Source organism: Python bivittatus, unplaced genomic scaffold (genome assembly GCF_059951505.1).
Source record: "Python bivittatus isolate LINGU-HERP-01145 unplaced genomic scaffold, Pbiv_v1 ctg000220_np1212, whole genome shotgun sequence".
Classification (NCBI taxonomy): domain Eukaryota; kingdom Metazoa; phylum Chordata; class Lepidosauria; order Squamata; family Pythonidae; genus Python; species Python bivittatus.
The window spans coordinates 36,707,386-36,725,968 of NW_028277048.1; the positions used below are offsets into that span (position 1 = coordinate 36,707,386).

General features: G+C 38.9%; 1 protein-coding gene across 7 annotated transcripts in view; it reads right to left on the reverse strand.

The window, feature by feature from the left end:
- SDK2 (sidekick cell adhesion molecule 2) overlaps positions 1-18,583 on the reverse strand; it is a 365,800-nt gene that overhangs the window by 139,666 nt on the left and 207,551 nt on the right. For all 7 annotated transcript variants that reach the window (XM_088138347.1, XM_088138346.1, XM_088138350.1 and 4 more), the window contains one exon: positions 15,924-16,083. In XM_088138347.1, the coding sequence (XP_087994473.1) occupies positions 15,924-16,083 (160 nt within the window). Of the gene's footprint in view, positions 1-15,923; positions 16,084-18,583 lie in introns of those variants that run through there.

Genomic DNA, 18,583 nt, shown 5'->3' on the forward strand with positions numbered 1-18,583 from the left:
GCTATGTAAAAATATAAAGAATATTTAGGTTTGCTGAGATTGGTAGACAGACTTTAAACCTATGCTACACATCAGCAACTGGAAGCAAGAAAGATGTCCGTAACAGGTAATAACTGCAGTAGTGTGCCAAGCTGATGGCCCCTGCCAGAGGTGGAACTAAACGCTGACTACCATGAGGCCAAAGCACTGATCATGCTCTTGGATATCCTATACATTGACACGGAATCTGGCATCCACATACTAACCCTTTACACAATGGGTGGAAAAACTAATGGAGAAAAAGAGAAAAACAGATCTTGCTCCAGTTTAGGTATCATGACCACCACCTGCTGCAGCCTACATTCTCTCCTGCTACCCCACCTCTTTCTCATCAGTAGCTGAAGAAAATCTATAATGCAATTACATCCCTTTGATGCATGTGTGAGGTGAAAAGAATCTCGCCGTTGGCAGCCCCACTCACTGCTAATTGCAATGTGCCTTTGCTAAGGGACAACTACAAAGCAATTTTGTTGAGCTCCAAACAATCAAGAAAAGGGGAGCAGTAAACACTGTTGACTGGTGCTATTATTCCCCCAACCCTTAAAAATTTGTCAAAAATTTTAGACAAGCCCCCCCCATGGGTCTTTTCTAAAGCAGTCCCCTAGTGATTTTTTTTTTTTAAATTTGCAGATAGTACCAGACAAATGCAAGGACTGCAAATGGCAAGGAAAAGAGTCAGCAGCAAAGACCTGCCTAGCTCAGAAGAAAAGGCACAGCTGACACACTGGATTTCAGGTCGTGGCTTTGCATTCTTGGAAGGAGCTCTTGGGGGGATGGATTCATGTCTGCCAAGAAGCATAAAATTGTACGCTTACATGGCACACCTTGGGGTACAACACTTGCACACCCAATGCAGTACTGAAAACAGCTGAGCTAGAGAGGGGAGGCCTGCAGTTCAGATGTTTTGATACAGTTCTTGCTACAGCTAATGGGACTGCCAATAGAGCAGTACTAGAGGAAGGGAGTTGCCCAACCTTTCAAAATACTTTCTATCACTTGATTTTTTAAAATATATGCTAGCAAGCATACACGCTATCCAAAAATGCCTAAGAGAATTTAATAAAGGGGAGTTAAAACATAAACCATGTTCTTCTTTATAAATACAAGAAAGTCCCTAAGCATGACTGTGTCACTTCCCTCCAGCTTCAATAAGTTTTAAAACCAAGAAATTTTACTTCAGCTATGAACTTCATGGGGTAGCTTCAAGTTTTTCATTAACTCACAAGCAACAGCCATGTGGAGAAGTTATTTTGTACTTTTGGCATTTATTGCAAGAATTACTGATAAGGTATGCAAAAGGGTTTGAAGAACACACAAAAACTTGATACAGCAACTGTATGATGAATGAGGATAATATCACCAAGCAACTTGACCTCATGATGGAGTATTAGCTCATTCTCAGTGCTTCTTATGTCCCATGGGACTCGCTGGAACCTACTTATTAAGTAGACTCATGGCTTTTCCACATTAGAGTCTTAAGCAATTTACATATAGCTTTAAGCTCCAGTGCATAAACTGGCTGGAAGTGAAGCTGACTAATGAAATCCCTTCTGGGTTTCAATCCCTTCCTCACTTTGGCCATGGAGATGGCCAGATATTCTGTCCCAGCTGTATTTACCACGCCCTCAGTTGGTGGACCTTCCTGCTTCCTTAACCCTCCTGCCCCTGCTGATAAAGCAAGCACCAACCATTTTGTTTTGGAGAAGGAGTCTTTAAAGACATGTAATTTCCATTGACAGACCTTTTGTATGAACCCTCCTCCTCATAGATGACACCCCCCCACTTGGACAGGTAACGGAAAAAAAAAAGCACCACCATTTTACCATCCTTCCTGTCACCTGGGCTGAAAGGAGAAAGTAGCAGGATTCTGGTCAATTTCACTTAGTTAAAAGAGAAAACCACAGATCCTGTTTCACTGTTCCATCAGTAAAGTTATATATATATATAAAAAAAGACAAGTCTTCCACTGATGAACTTGTAAACTATATTTTAATGGGTAGCAACCAAAGGGCCATTTCTGCCACAGTGCACAGCGGCCAACTGGAGTGGATGGATTTTCTTACAACAAAAGGAAGCAGGTGAACTGGACAGCATTGCTTGTGCTGCGCAAGTTGGAAAATACTGCTTTTGATCTGTAGCAAGAAAAGATGGATGGAAGTTGCATCTCTTGTGGGCTGGGACACATATGGGATAAAATTGTATGTCCTTCCCTTGAGAAATGGCCACTGGCCAGTACTTGCACTGGGTCAAGTTGCTTATGTGGAGTAGCCCTGATGCAGAATTGCAGTGGTGGTCTGACCTTTGAGATAAACCAGACTAGGAAACTAAAGTTGCTAATGCTATTTTTATAATAAGATTATAGTAACAGAATCTTGCATGTCTGAATGCGCCTTCCCCTCCCTCCCTCCCTTTATCTTTGTGAGAACTAGGGAGATTCAAGTCTGAGACATTTTCTCAAATTACATTTCTGCCTCAGACTCAGATTTCTTTTGTCTGACTGAGTTGCGGCTCTTCCTCCTGTACCTAGGGTTATTCTCACTGCCCATTACAGGTGCATGCATTTTACTAAGCCACAGTTTGTTTCACTGGACAGTTGACTGGATTCACCCCACATACCAATTCACAAAACATCATTTATAAATCATCAGATGAATACACAAAAAAACCCCACGTTATGCCTTAGCACAGTATGAGAATACAGCCATTTTGAGTGTAATCATCCCAGGAAAGAAAGGTAGAGATGACAGTGTATGCACATAGTATAGCCAAAAAATGCTTTCACAGTTTACACAAAGGAAAGTGTTAGAATGTCCTTCATCAACAGCTTCAGTTAAAGTATCAGACTGATTGTCACATCCACTTGAGTAAAAAAAATATTCTTTTACATTCTCTAATAACCTTCAGGAGCAATGAATTAAGCACTGAAAATACTCTCATATTCACTTGTAAAATATCCTTGATGCTACATGTTTTATTTGGGCAACAAATGTGCCATGTGGCACTTCTAGGATTTCCCTCACATGCCTTCCCTTCACCAAGATAGTTCCTGAAATGAGACGGTCAGCTCAAACATGCTGCCCTGTGCAGAAAAAAAGCTCCCCATGTGATCAAAGGCAGGGTTCTTCCCCCCCACCCCAAAGGATTAATATCTTTCTAAACCTGTTAACTTTTAATTACCACCTGAGCATGCTGGCTGAGTGCCATCGACATCTCTATTAAAATTCAATTTGTGCCCATCATAACTAATTTCCCTGCCCTAGCTTTCTCACCAGTAGCCCTCAATTTACAGACAAGATGTCCAAAGCCTTGTCTTTCTGTACTAAAATTCCAAAGCAGTCATCTTTGCATATGTGTGCACATGTGTGCATCAATTAAAGGGTTGGACTACTGTAATGGGCCTGATTCCTAAAGAGGTTTGCAGAGGGCCCTTAATTCCTAAAGAGGTTTGTTCTTCAGATATTTTGCTTAGAGCAGTTTCATACCACCACCATTTCCACTTTCCAGTTCCTCACAAAGCAAGTCTGAACTGAACCATGATGGTCTTCACTATTTCCAGCTCTCAGCTAACACTGAAAGGTCTTTGTCTGAGTGTAATGCTCACCGAGAACACCATGAGCTAATCATTGTTGATCCTCTGTCTCTCCAACTGACTAACAACAGTGTGTACAGACAACAACAGTGTGTATGGAATGTTATCCAATCAGTGCTATACCTCCTGAGCTACTACAGGTATTGGACTAATAAAAAATAAATGAAAGGAAATACAATGAATTACTGATGTCCCCCTCATAAACTCACACAATACATTTTTTCTGCACCTACATTCCTACGCTTTAAATGGAAACCAACCAACCAACCAACTAACCAACCAACCTCCCTCCCTCCCTCCCTTGTACTTGCACTGGACCATGGATCCAAACAAAAATTGAAGTCAGAAAGACAGCAGCTTGCTACAGGATGGCCATTAAAACTGGATTTAAATGAAACGTATTAACCAGTTTGGCTTAGATGCTTTAGCAGCCTAGTGTCTGCAATTAGCTTTCTAGAATTCTTTAACAAATATTGTGATTGAACAGAAACCAACAATTCAATTTTATAAGGTATTAAAAAGTAAAATGAAATTTAGTATCAGTTATATGTTTGATCTGTGGAAGGAAGAATTGAAAAATCAATGGATCAGGAATTAAAAAATGTGAAATACACTTCCTATGATATAAAAATGAAATTAATTCACCAGAATATATTATTTCAGGTTTATCAGACACTTCAAAGAATGTTTAAAAGGAATGGACATTAGATTTTTATATTGGAGATGTAAGAAATTTGAAGTTTTTTAAACTCCTATGATTTGGTCTTGTTCTGCTATAGCTTTATTTTAGTTTCAGATCAACACATATGTTAATATAATTTTGGAAAGAAATACTGTACAAGGATTTTAGTGTAATGTTGAATTATATTTCTAAAATATGGAATTTGTCATCTCATAAGTAACTCTGGCTGTATTGAACCTGCGGCATGGTAAAGAGGTTAATTCTATGTAACTGGAAAGTAAAGTGCTCTTCTGTTTTAAGGAATGGACCTAGGTTATGAGTTTGTTACCCACTTTTGAAAAAACCTCTGTGTTCTAAAAATGAGAAGATTACATAGTATATTGTTATATGGTTTAGATTTAATGATAGTGATTTAATTAATTCCATACAGGTATTTGTACTTATTATATGGATCATTCTTTCTGTTCATTAGACCTTAATAACCTTAATAAACTCATAACCTGGATTTTTGGTTATATTTAGTTCATTTTAATTAGTGTAATATATTATTTATTTTCTTTTTTCTTCATTGTATAATCACTATTTAATATAGACGTTTTTTTTGCTTCACCCTTATGTATGTACTGTATATATGTATGTATATATATGATCCAAAAATTGGATCCATCTTTGAGAGCCTGTGTATATGCCCCAATATGCAAAGTGTGAACACTGGACCTGTAATAGGGTGACACAATGGGCTGATATCAGTTTCTAACCAGAAGTTCATCTGAAAATGGATTTAAATGATCAAATGATCAATAATCTTATTAACACTTCTGCAAAATTCTGCTTACATTCCTTCTGCTAACAATAATATCCTGGATAGAGAAAGAAAAAGTTAATTGGAAAACACAGTAGTTTTAGCAAATGTTACTTCATAATTAACCAGGGCTCCGTATATTATCCAGTTTACCAATTCACACATGTCACAAGGTATAGTTGTGGGAGGGAGTCACTATCTGTGAAAATCTGAGTTTGGGATCTGAACCTATTTTTCTGGGAGTAGCTATGGGGGAAAGGATCAACTAAATGAAAAATTGCAAAATCCTTTTTTGATTACTTCTGGCATTCAACAAGACAAGGGGCAGCTGTAGACAATTTTACCTTGGGAAGCAAGAGTGTTTGGGATGGGGAGAAGAGAACTGACATTATGGCCATTAAATTAGGCTATCCAGGAAGCCTGGTGTAAGTTTGAGAGCCAATTCTGTCAGACTGGAAATTATAAGACTTCTCTCTACTTTTCCATTTGGGCAGCTCTAATAGAGGTAGGGCTGACTGCATCATATTCAATCTCTCTCACACTGTTATTTTTTCATTCTTCTCCTTCTTCATATGCAAGCTTTTACTGCCCTCTCCCACTTTCTTTCATTTCCTTTGTCCATCACTATTCTCCTCTTGGAAGTCAGGAGAGCCCTCTGAGTACACATTTCTTCAAAGTATCGCTGTCTACAGATTCCTGACATTTCATTCCAATTGCAAGTGGGTTTTATTTCAGAACAAGAGGAAACTTTATTTGCACACTGACTGAGTGAATAGATGGGGGAAGATAAAGAGCAATTTCAAATCTCCTTTTTATTCATGTCTCTCTACATTTTATGCCTCTCTATATTTTTTCTCCATTAACCATTCCTATATTTCCAAATGGTTTATCTCTTTCTTCCTGCCTTTCTATCCCAGAAAGACAAGATAAGACAAGACAAGACAAGACCATTCTGATTATGGTATTTGTCCCCACCCTCACGCCCACCCCCACAAAAAAGGAAAGAGAAAGAAGAAAATAAATAATTGAGTTAAAACAGAGATCTATTGCAGGAAAGAAAGAAAAATCTGGAGTGGGTTTCTTTCAGATACAGGGAAAGAAACATGATGTTTCTGAGCCCTTTTAACTTCAGTTTTGAAAACAGATACTTTCTGGGCTAGGCTTGGCTTCCCAGAGAAATTTCTGCAGAATTTCTGGCTTAGAGGAAGGTCTCCATCCTTCTTCTTAATTCTTTGTGAGGGGAGATTGCTCTTATGTGCATAGAAGTAGAAACATCTTGCCTGTGATCAAAAGCATGCTTGCCATATTCCTGTTGGAAACTAAAAATATTTTTTGGCTATTACTCACTGACATTCAGTCATGTGAAAAAGTAAGTACACCCCATAGAAACTTTTGACTTTTTCAACATACTTCAGCATACAGATATCTGACCTTCATTTCAACAATTTTAATAAAGGGGATATAATATCACTGCACCATTTACATTTTGTAATCTACCGTGTAATTTATATAAACATAAATGCAAATTTTGCATGTGGAAAAAGTAACTACACCCCTATATCTATCACTACTCAAATACCTAAAATTAGAATCAGGTGCAAATGTTTAGAACATCATCAGAGAGGATCCGTGAGGAACCTGTCTTACTGGAACTTCAGACATTTAGTTCGATTTGCTCTTTGTTGTTGAAGTGTGTGGTATCACCACACTTAGATCGAAAGAGCTCTCTGAGGCCTTCAGAATGAAGGTTATAGATGCCTATGAATCTGGGAAGGGATTGAAAGGATTGCCAAATAATTGGACACCAATCATTCCACTGTCCGGAAGATGAACCCCAAGTGGAGAAGATTTCAAACAACTGCCAACTTGCCCAGGCCAGGCTGTCCCAGCAAGTTCAGCCAGAGAGCAAAACACAAGACGCTGAAAGAAGTCTCCACGAACCCCAGCATTTCATCAAGTGACCCACAGGTAGCTCTTGCTACTATTGATGCCAAAGTGCATGAGTCTGCCATTAGAAAGAAACTGCAGCAAATAAGATCTGGATGGGAGGTGTACCAGGAGGAAACCTTTGCTGTCCAGAAAAAAACATCAGGGCAAGGCTAAAGTTTGCTCGTGAAAACCCAGGCCAAGGCCAGGACTTCTGGAATAATGTGCTCTGGACAGACAAGGCAAAGATAGTGTTATTTGGCCACGGTACCAGAAGACATGTTTGGCAAAAACCAAAGACAGCATTTCACCAGAAGAACCTGACGCCAACTGCAAAGCTTGGTGGTGGAAATGTTATGGTTTGGGGCTGCTTTGCTGCATTAGGGCCTGGGCAGCTCATCTTCAGAGAATCCACTATGAATTCTTCATTGCACCAGAAGGTGCTTGAGAATAATGTGAGACCATCTGTCAGAAGATTGAAGCTCAACTGAAAGTAGACATTACTACATGACAATGACTATAAACATTCCAGTAGATCCACCAAGGAATGGCTGGGAAAAAAAAAAGAAAAGAAAGAAATGGAGGGGTCCTGAATGGCCAAATCAAAGCCTGGATCTAAATCTTATCAAGATGGTTTGGGGTGATTTGAAACGGGCTGTGCATGCAAGAAACCCCTCAAACATTGCATAGATGAAAAAAATCTGAATGGAGGAGACGGTAAAAAATTCCCCCCAGTCATGTCAGAGACTGGTAGACAGTTTTAATAAACACCTACTTGAGGTTGTTTCCACCAAAGGGGGAAATACCAGGTATTAGAGCCAAGAGCGTACTTACAGAAGATATGGCATATCTCTTAATTCTTTGTTGAATAAATGACTGTAATTTTTTTCATAGTTTTTACAACACCTTTATGTTTATATATTGTTTGAATGAAGATAAAATATGAATATGTTTACATACGTTAAAAAAGAAAAAAAAACTTTACATGGGGTGTACTTACTTTTTCATATGACTCTAATTCAAGGGCACATTTGTATACATTGCTCAGGATTTCAAGGCCAGTTCACAAATTACATCCCCTTTATAGTCACATCAGCAGGGTATAAATAACGTGCATATTATGAAAATACCCTCCCAGAATTTTGTATCTGATAGTTTGTAAATTTAGACTATCCTGGCTTGTTGTAATACAGGTAAAACATATGGATGTACGTTTTAGTTGTCTGTCCATTCTTTCTACTAATTATTTCCTTTCAGAAGCTATTTCCCAATATCTTAATTCACAATGGCAGGGGAAGGGAGGAAGGGAGGAAGGAAGGGGAGGGAGGGAGGAAGGAAGAAGGAAGGAAGGAGGTGGGCAGGCCAGACATAGCTTCAGCACTGAGGATAGTAAAATCAACAAAGACAAGCGATTTGTATAACTTACTGCCCCATGATGATACTACTTAATAGATCATTTTAATCCTAACACAGGCAAAAATGCACAGAAAGCTCTACAATGTTTGTAGCTTTTGACTTCCACATTTGCTGTTTTTCAGAGGTTCCATGAAAAGTTATAAAGGTTCAAAGAAAACCCGTGAAGCCTAGCTGGATGACTTCATTATTTGCTACTTAACGCCATGGCCACCGTTTTCATTTGTGAAAGCACATGATTATACTGTGCCACCACAAATGAAAAGCAAATGAAAACAGAAGTGGTATTTTCCTCTCCTTTCCCCAAAAACAAATAATCTACTCCAAGGTATTATCACTATCTAGGCTAAAGGATCAATAAGGTGAAATAAGGGGAGCACATTAAGCTCTTGTAAAATATTTTATAATTATTATTATAATCATCATCACATTAAACTTAAAAAACATTACAATTAGCACTTCTTTAAAAAAAAACTTAGTAGTTTTTAGTATTATATATAAAGAGCAGTATAACTATAGTGCTATTTCACTAAAAAAAAACCTGTAGTTTTAAAAAAAGAAACCTATGCTCTTACATAAAAGAAACTATATATCAAAGAAAAAAAAAAGTAAAAATCCTAATCTAAACTACCGAATAAGAGAAAAAAATGTAAGGAATAATGCAGAAGTAGATGTGAAATTGTAGTAGCAAATTACCTGCAGTAAGTGCCTCTGAACACATGCAAATACTGGGTCCAAACGGTCACTTTTTATAACAGATTTGAGTGAAAACTAAATTATAGGGAAAACATTTACAAAACTGAGGGCTAGGCAGTTGAATCCAGTGATTTTTCCTTTATACAGATGATATTCAAAACTTTTGAGGACCACCACAAAGCCCAAGATCAAGAATGGGTACCTCCAGGACTGTGATAGCCCCAGAACATCAAATTTGAATAATAAAATTTATTTATTTGTTTATCAAATTTCTGTGGCTGCCTGACTTCGTAGTGACTCTGGGCAGCATACAATATTAGAAACAATATAATGAATAAAAGTAATAAATGTCTGGTAACAGCAATAAAACATATAGGCTAACACAAAAACATTCCCATAGGAGGCCTGCCACACATCCTAGCCCAAAGGCTGGGGGAAGAGTCCAGTTTTTAGGGCCTGCTGAAGTGAGATCAGAGTAGGGGCCATATCCCCCATCCTCTGGGGGATGCTACAGTATTCCAGGAGGCAGGTTCTGTGCAGGGGAGACCTATCTCCTGGGTCCCATCTAACAACACTGCTTAATCAATGGGATCCAAAGCATGCCAACTCTATCCAATCATACAGGGCAGGCAGAAATTACAGGAGACAGGCGGTCTCTCAAATAACCAGGCCCTATGCCATGAAGGGCTTTATAGCTGATGACGAGCATCTTGAATTCCACCTGGAAGCCAACTAGTAATCAGTGCAGAGCATAAAGCACAGGTTTACATGGGCACATTGTGGTGTGGCATGCCCATAACTTATTTATTTATTCAAACTTCCTGTGCTCCTGCCCTCAGGACCAGCTGCAGCTTCCAAGTGGTCTTCAAGGGCAGCCCCACATAGAGCATATTGTAGTAGTCCACACATGAGGACCATTCATATTTTAATTCAAGTGGTCAGAATAGTGCAAAATAGCCCAGTCTCAGAAGATTTTGGAGATTTGCACATTTTTGGATGAGAAGGCCAACATCTTGTAGGATATATCAGTATCCCCAGATATGGGGCACAGATAGCTGGCACCTGTACCAGTGGCCACCTGTATGACTCTCACAAACAAACAATCTTCAGATTGCAGGTTGGAATTAAGAAATTTAATGTTCTGTAATTTTATAGCACATCTGTTTTTTAAATTAAAAAATCAGTGCACGTACCATTTATACACAGAGAGATCCTCAGAGAAATGAATAAACCACAATTATAAATGAGCAAAATAATAATAAAAAAACCAATTTATTCATTTCATGTAGGGGCAAATGATAGTTGCAAAAATCAGGGGCTTCAAACTTGCAGCCTGTGGCATTGGAGGTGGCCCTCCAAGTCATTTTCTGTGGCCTAGATTCCTAACCTTGCACCAAAGGTATCACATATAGGGTTGGGGGCCACAATACAGCAGGCAAGTGGGGAAGATCAGCTCCAGCTATGATGCCATCTTCATTTGGGAGTAGGAGTGGAGCCAATCCTCAGCCTATCCAGCCTGGGAGTGGAGCTGATTTTTTTTCAGCCTAAAGCTGTAGCAAGGAGGAACTCTCATGGAGGTGGTGGCAGCAAGGGGGAGTAGGCAAGGGTGCGGGGGGGGAGGGGAAGACAGGCCTTGCTCCTTCACTGTTCCAGGGTATCTCACAGTGGGTGGGCAATGGTGAGATCCATGATCCTAGTATAGGGGGATGGCCCAGACTAGGCCCAGCTATGGTAGAAATTTGGTCCACATTCCAACAGGGTTCCTGATGTCTCTTCTGGAGAGCCTTGTTGGAATATGGAAGTGCTGAAACTCCAGACAGAGGTGACTTCCTAGTTTCCTAATTGCTCCCTTGACAAGAGCCACTGACTAACTCACAGCTCCCAGGTTAACAGCAACCCCAACTACTGTTATGCAGCTAACACTGCAGCCCAAGAGGCCAAAGTGAAATGGCAAAAAGTAGTTCTGCTTTGCCCATATTTTTAATTGAATAAATTTATGTTTAATGGCATATGGTAATACTCTCTGTTTTGTTTTTGTTTTTTAATTTCTGATTCATCAGAGATGTTTACATTGATGTACAAAAATGCTTCAGGGCTACGGCCCTTGAGTTAATGAACTGGTCCTCGTGTGGTGCCTGTGGTGATTTGAGTTTGAGACCCTTGGCCTAATTCCTTGGCAAAACAGTCAAATTTCCTGCTCATAATTAAGTTGACTTTGAAGGAATTCCACATAACAGACACTTGGATTCACAACGTAGTTTTAAAAAAGAAGCAACGTGTCCCTGCTTAGAAATGAAAGTTTTCCACTGCTTCTTCAAGAGGAACCTTAGGCTGCTGTCTAGGCATTCAATGAGGCCTTTCTCAGCAGCTGTCAGTGAGAGGACCTTCCCAAGGTCCCAGCATTGCAGCAGCAGCAAGAGGCCTTAAAACACAATGTCTTAAATTGGAACATGTCTTGCCTTGGGCTGAGTTATTGATTAAGATGGAGGGGATGACAGACATACACACTCTTGCACATATACAAGATGTTGGGAAGCACTTGGCTTGATTTAAAGCCAGACCTTGAGTGGCTCTGACTTTGTGACAGTTGTTTTCTTCTCAAATTACTGAGTGAGAAAGAAATCGAAGAAAACTTTTTTGATGGGCCCCTAAGGTTGAATGGCAAACAAGAGAGAGAGAGAAAGAGAGATTGCTGTAGGCCACAAAGCCAGGTTTCCAATCCATGATAGATAAATGATAGCAACCAGAATGAGGGATAATTAACAAGCTATTTGAAGAGGGAATAACTCTACAAAAACATCAGTTGCAACCAGAGGCACTTTCCATCTTCAGTGTATCAAGAGAAAACAGTATTAAATTAATAGAGAAGGGCAAGTGCTACACAAATTAATAAGAAGTGAATCCTAGTTCGACAGCTGTTCTTATGTGTCTGGGAACTTGTGATGTGTGATTTACAAATGCCTAACTTGATACCAAAATGTGATATAAGTGTAAAGCACAAATCTCACAGTCTATCTGACTAGAGATGAAATTCATTTTACCCCCACTATTTGAAAATATAAATAAATAAAATAAAATACAGATCAGAAGCATTTTACACTGGGGTGTGTGTGTGTCTGTGGGAATAATGTTAAAAAGGATTTTAATGTTTTCATCCAATGCTATGCTGCTTTATCATGGTGGGTGGGGGAGGGGATGTTTCTTGGAGGGATGAGCAAGGAATGCTAGGAGAGTATGTCAAGAACATATAATTCAAACAAGGCCATCCCAGCTACTCAGCTACGGCAAGCAGACATTTATATTGGACAGCAGTGATATAGAAAGAAGATGCAAAGGTATCATTTCATACTATGCAGGAGAAGACAACAATAAACTGCTTTTGTATTTATCCAGAAAATCACACCAATAAACAATATAAACTGACTGATGATACAATGCTGGATGAGGGGACCCTCAGGTTGGATGGTATTCAACATGCTATTGAGGAAGAGCTGAGGAGCTTTCAGAATGCTAACAGTGTTTCTGACATGGCTAGATAAAAGCCTTTGGTATGTCTATTTGCTGATGTTGCCCTGCAGGAAAACAAAATCCAAAGCTCCAAAGGCAGAATTACAGTGGGAACATGGAACATAAGAAGCATGAACATGGAAAAAGTCAACACATGAAAGATGAAGTGAACTGACTACACATTGATATTTTTGGCATTAGTAAATTGAAATGGAACAGAATCGGACACTTTTGAACAGAAGATCGTATTACACAGGACCTAAAAAACAAAGAAGGAACAGCATTGTTTTCATAGTCAGGAAGAAGATAGCAAGGATAGTCCTTGGGCACAATCAATTAAACTTCTCAGACAGCCCTTTAATATAACAGATATCTAAGTTTATACTCTAACCACTGATGCAGAAGAAGAGGTTGATAGGTTTATGGTCAAGTTCAATCTGAAGTAAACAGAACATGCAAGCAAAATATGTTGTTTGTTGGACTGCATGGCCTAGGAAACTGAAATGAAGTAAGAAAATGACTTACTGCTTTCTGCCAATCCAATTATTTTTTTGTTGCTAACATAGTCTTCCTAACATAGTCTTCCAACAACCAAATGATGTCTATATACATGAACATCACCAGATGGAATAAAACAGAAATCAAATTGACAATAATATTGATAGAAGAAGGAAGAAAGGCTCATTTATAACAGCAAAGACATTGCCAGGGGCTGAGTTGTAGAACAGATCACTTCATGTGCAAACTCCAGGTCAAGCTAAAGCTGAAGAACAAAGCCAACAGTGGCCAACAGATTGGAAGCTGTCAGTCTACACAACAATACCAAAGGAAGGAGACCTGACAGAATGTGCAAACTATTGCACAATATCCTTAATCTCACATACTTGCAGAATAATGCCTAGGATCATCTAACACAGATTTTAAAACTCTGACGAACAAAATACATTATTGCTGATGCATGCTGGGGTAATAGAGAAAGCCAAGGAATACCAAAAAGGAACCAATATATGCTTAATTAATTATAGAAAGGGTTTAATTGTGCAACCAGGTCAAGCTGTTCAATGTGCTTATGAAAATGGGAATCGCAGAACATCTCATTATCCTCAAGTGAAACATGTGCACAGGCCTGGAAGCAACAGTCCAGACAGAACATGGTGAAACAGACTGGCTATAGATTAGCAAAGGAGTAAGAAAAGGTTGTATACTCTCCCCTTATTTATTCAACATATACGTGGAATATACAGGGTGTACCAAAAGTCAGGCCCCATAGACAATTTATTACATGAATTACATTAAATGTTCAAACTGGTTGCCATTTAATTCAAACACTTCCTTACTCATTTGATGCATGACCCTCTGAATGTTCCTAAGTACAGTAACATTTTCCCTGAAAAAAATATTAATTAATAAAACTTATTTTGATTGGTCTGACTTTTAGTACATCTTATATATTAAGAAACCTGGACTGGAAGAAGATAAGCATGGTTTTAAAACTGGAGGAAGAAACTTGCACTATGCTGATGACACTCCTCTCTGATAGCTGAAAAATGAAAATAATCTGCAAGCTCTGAAGTAGTGTGTCAAGGAGCACAGTGAAAAAATGGGACTAAGTTAAAATATATAGAAGCCAAACTAATGACAAAAGATACAGCAACCAGCCTTAGAACTGACAATGACAATACTGAAGTGGTAAATAGCTTCTGTCTTTTAGGATCGACTATCAACAATAAAGGAACTATCAACAATAAAAGTAATCAAGAACTGCATCACAGACAAATATTTGGTAAAGTAGCAGTGGAAGCCTTGGAAAAGATATTGATATGCCAAGATGTGCCTATATCTACAAAGATCTGAATCATGCAGACAATGATTTTCCCTGTGACACTTTATGGAAGGACACGTTGGATTTTGAAGGAACAACATAGAAAGAGTATTAATACTTTTGAACTTTGGTGTTAGAGAAGACTCCAGAGATTACCACGGATAGCTAAGAAAATAAACAAATGGAACATGGCACAAATCTATCCAGAGTTCTCACTCAATGTACAAACGACCAGACTAAACTTATCAAAGTTTTGACATAAGACCTAGCTTTCTTGGGAAAGGTGGAAGGAAAAAGAATGACCAACAGCAATGTGGATGGATTCAGGTCCATCAGCAATAAGTGCGTCATTGGAAGATCTGAAGGATCAGATTGGGGACAGAGAAAATTTTCATGGAAAAATTTTCATGAAGAAAATCTATGGGATCGCTAAGAGTAGACACAGATTTGATAGCACATAAGCAGTGAATATTTCTGGGTGCTGATCTTGCCTGCAATTTGTTTCAGTCTTAAACCGTTGATGCAGGATGCCCTCTGCAAACCAATTTAGTTAGAGGCATCTTTTGTTCCTTGTACAAAAGATCCTTGGTTACAAGGTAGCATACTGGGAGAAGAGAAGGAATGGTGATTCTCTTTGAAAGTAATAAAGGACTACAGCTATCTGATTGTGAAATATTAATTATGCCTACCCCGCCAGTAACAAAACATACTTGACATTAAAGCTCATGTATGTCTGAAAAACTGAAACTATACAATCTATCCATTTAAAAGGTTACTGGCCTATGGAAAATCTAGTGGTTTATATCCATCTTGTTCAAGGGTTTTTTTTGTTTTGTTTTTTTGTAGGGCTCTTGTTTTCAAATCAGTACTGTATTGAAAAAGCAGAATCTAGAGATAAGGAGCCAGCTTTCATAAGTAAATAAAGTGGCTTAATAAACTTGGTGTCAAAATTACTTCCCTTGATCGCTTCAAGGGATAGAAGAAGGGGAGCTATGTAGACAGAGTGATTCTTGATTAGCAGTTTGTACATAGAGCAGGAAATTCTTTTCAGCGTGTCAGATAGGCAAAATTAATCTTGCTGAATAAGGCCCCAATGTAGCTTGCCTTAAGAAATTCTTCTCATTTTGTATGACTTTCAGAAGTCATACAAGTCCAACCCACTCTGGCTAGTTTAATTGTCTGTTTTTGTCACTGCTAGCATTCTAGACTATTAAAAAAACCCACTGTCTAATTTGTATTATTCTGAACATGATCCTTGTATGGAAGAAACAACATTGAATCACCACCCCATCTTTTTAGAAGCTATGCAAGAAGATAAATTCATTAAAAACCCAGGATGTCCCTGTGAGCAAACCTGAAGTTTCAGATAACATATGTCCCAAGGGAATAACTGACAAACAGCTACAGGGATGTTCACTACAGAAATTCCTGAGAATGCTTGACATACCTATATTCCAGTGAGAACTTGGTTAACTCTCTGTTGTCATGTAACCACTTGAATTCCAGGGGCCAACTGCCTTCTGCCATGCAGGTGAGCACCAAGCGATTTCCCTCTAGATGGACTTGAGTGCGCACTGGCTCTGTCTTGAAATATGGGGAAACGTCATCTGAAATTACAAAGGAGAGTGTGTTAAACCCATGCATTCTTCGCCATGTATAAAGTGCACAGGACCATCAATAGTGGATCAGACAAGTAGCCCGTTGGGATATGAATGAAAAGATATACGCCAATTCTGAAAATATTTGTCCTTTGTTATTTGTAAATATCGTCTCTGAAAGATGTTTTACTACAGCGAGAAGTCTAGAAATCAAGATGATTTGTCTCTGGATCAGCCTGTTTAAAAACATACATTATTTTTCAAAAAGTTATGAATTAATTGTAGATATGTTGTTGCCCCAAAGGACACCACTATATGATTTCAGAACAATATTTAGTGTAATATATGTAAAGCATCACCTTTAAAGCACAGGGCCAGAGTATTTGTGGGACTGACTCTCTCTGAGGGTACCTGCATGTTCCAGAGGGTTGGAGAGGTTGGTAGGTGCAGCCCAAGTCCCTTCCCTCAAATGCTGCCATGTGGTGGGACCTAGGAAGCGCACCTTTTCGACAGCAGGTCCTAGGTCCCACTAGATGGCAGCATTTGAGGAAAGGGACTTCTGGAAGGCGGTAAAAAGCTGGGATAGGGTGAAGTTGGGGTTGTATCTGATGTATTGGAAAGTGTTGGTTGAGGCAGCAGGTTCGCTTATACTGTTTTTTGGCTTGTATTACTGCATTGTTGTGAGCCATCCAGAGTTGTGGCATACAGGTAGCCCTCGCTTAATGAGTGCCCTGTTTAGCAATCGTTTGAAGTTGCAATGGCACTGAAAAAGTAACTTTATGACCAGTCCTTGCACTCACAACCATTGCAGCGTCCCTGCAGTCACTTGATTGAGATCCGGGCACTTCACAACTGGCGAGCGTTCATGACTGTTGCAGTGTCCCACAGTCACATGATTGCCATTTGCGTGCTTCACAGCCGGCTTCCGACAAGCAGAGTCAATGGAGAAGCCCGCAGTAAAATTCAAATTGCGGTCATGTGATGTCTTACTTAACAACTGCGGGTGATTTGCTTAACGATCGCAGAAGTGATGTCGTAAGTCTGGCATGGTCACCTGATTTTTGCTTAGTGACTGCATCGCTTAGCGACAGAGTCGCTGGTCCCAATTGTAGTCGTTAAGCAAGGACTACCTGTATAAGATAGACAGCCATATAAATAAAATAAAATAAAAATAAGTAAAGCATCTGCTGCCACTAAACTCCAGCATCATATACATGCTAAAAGATTTTCAGGATAAAGTGAGGTATTATATGACTTTTAATAGACAAATCACTTAATGTGGCTGGATTTGAACAAGATGTTCTCATTCATCTTGTTCACCATATGCAATTAAGATTTTTGCTAGTTTTAAAATTGTTAACAGTAGTTTTGTGTGTCTGTGTGTGTGTGCGCGCTTGTATCCTAGTAGGCTTGTGTATACACATACACAAACACGCATAAAGATTGGGATCAGCTGTGAGAGATGAAGGTTGCTGCTTTCCCTCTATTTTCTTGATGAAAATTATCCCACCCCTGAAGCTGTTCTTTGCTCTACAGGGTAAAATATATAGGAACCAGTAGGATACCTGAATGTTTTGCCTTGAGGGAGAAATAACAGCTTTTGGGTAGGGTTATTTTAATTGTAAAAACAGTATGGGGGAAAGGGTTATGCTGTCCTCCTGTGTGGCAGTTCCAATCTGAATTGGGGAAGGGGCTGTGTCTGCTATTAACACTTAAAAATGCATACAGAGAAGTTCTCCCAGAGGGAGGGATGTCATGTAATTTCTCACAGATGATTCCAAGCAAAAATAATAGGAGAACAAGAAGGAGCAAAGTAGATTATAATGGGATGAGCTTTACTTTACAATCTTCTGAAACAAGATTTTTTAAAAAAAAAAATCATCTCTATTTCATATTAATGACCTGACAGTTTAACTCTCTATGCTTCTCCATGTATGGTCACTAATGATGGGAAAATATGTTAATGTCAAGATTTTATAGATTTGTCCTCTAGGTCCATTCAGAATTGGACTCAAATCTTGTTTAGATAATAGTAAAAGTAACATGTAGTTTTGCTGTGAGGTAAGTCATTCAGATTCTCTGTTACTTGTTTCTACTATTTGTTTTAACCTTCAGTAAGCCTCTGAGAATTGTTGGTGAGTGGGAGGCCCTAGAAATTAAATAATAAATAAATAGCAACAAGAACTAAACATACAGTTAAGGATTGTAGTGACAGTGACACAAAAAGCAAAGATATCCATTTTAGTCCAAAAGAAAAAGACCAAAGTCCAAAGATAGAAAGTTTATTTATTGGACCAACCAAAAATGCAAACAAGTAGAGAGTTAGCTTCAGGATTCTCTAGAGTTCCAGAATTCCTCACTCTGCAAGGGGCAGAGAAAGCGGGCGGGGGGGGGGAGGACAAAACTTTGTATATTGCCAAAAGTTGTCTAAGTAGGCAGCATAAATAAATAGGATACTGCAGTTTAATAGTGTAGTTTATACTTGCCATGAGTTTTTAAAAGGAGATTG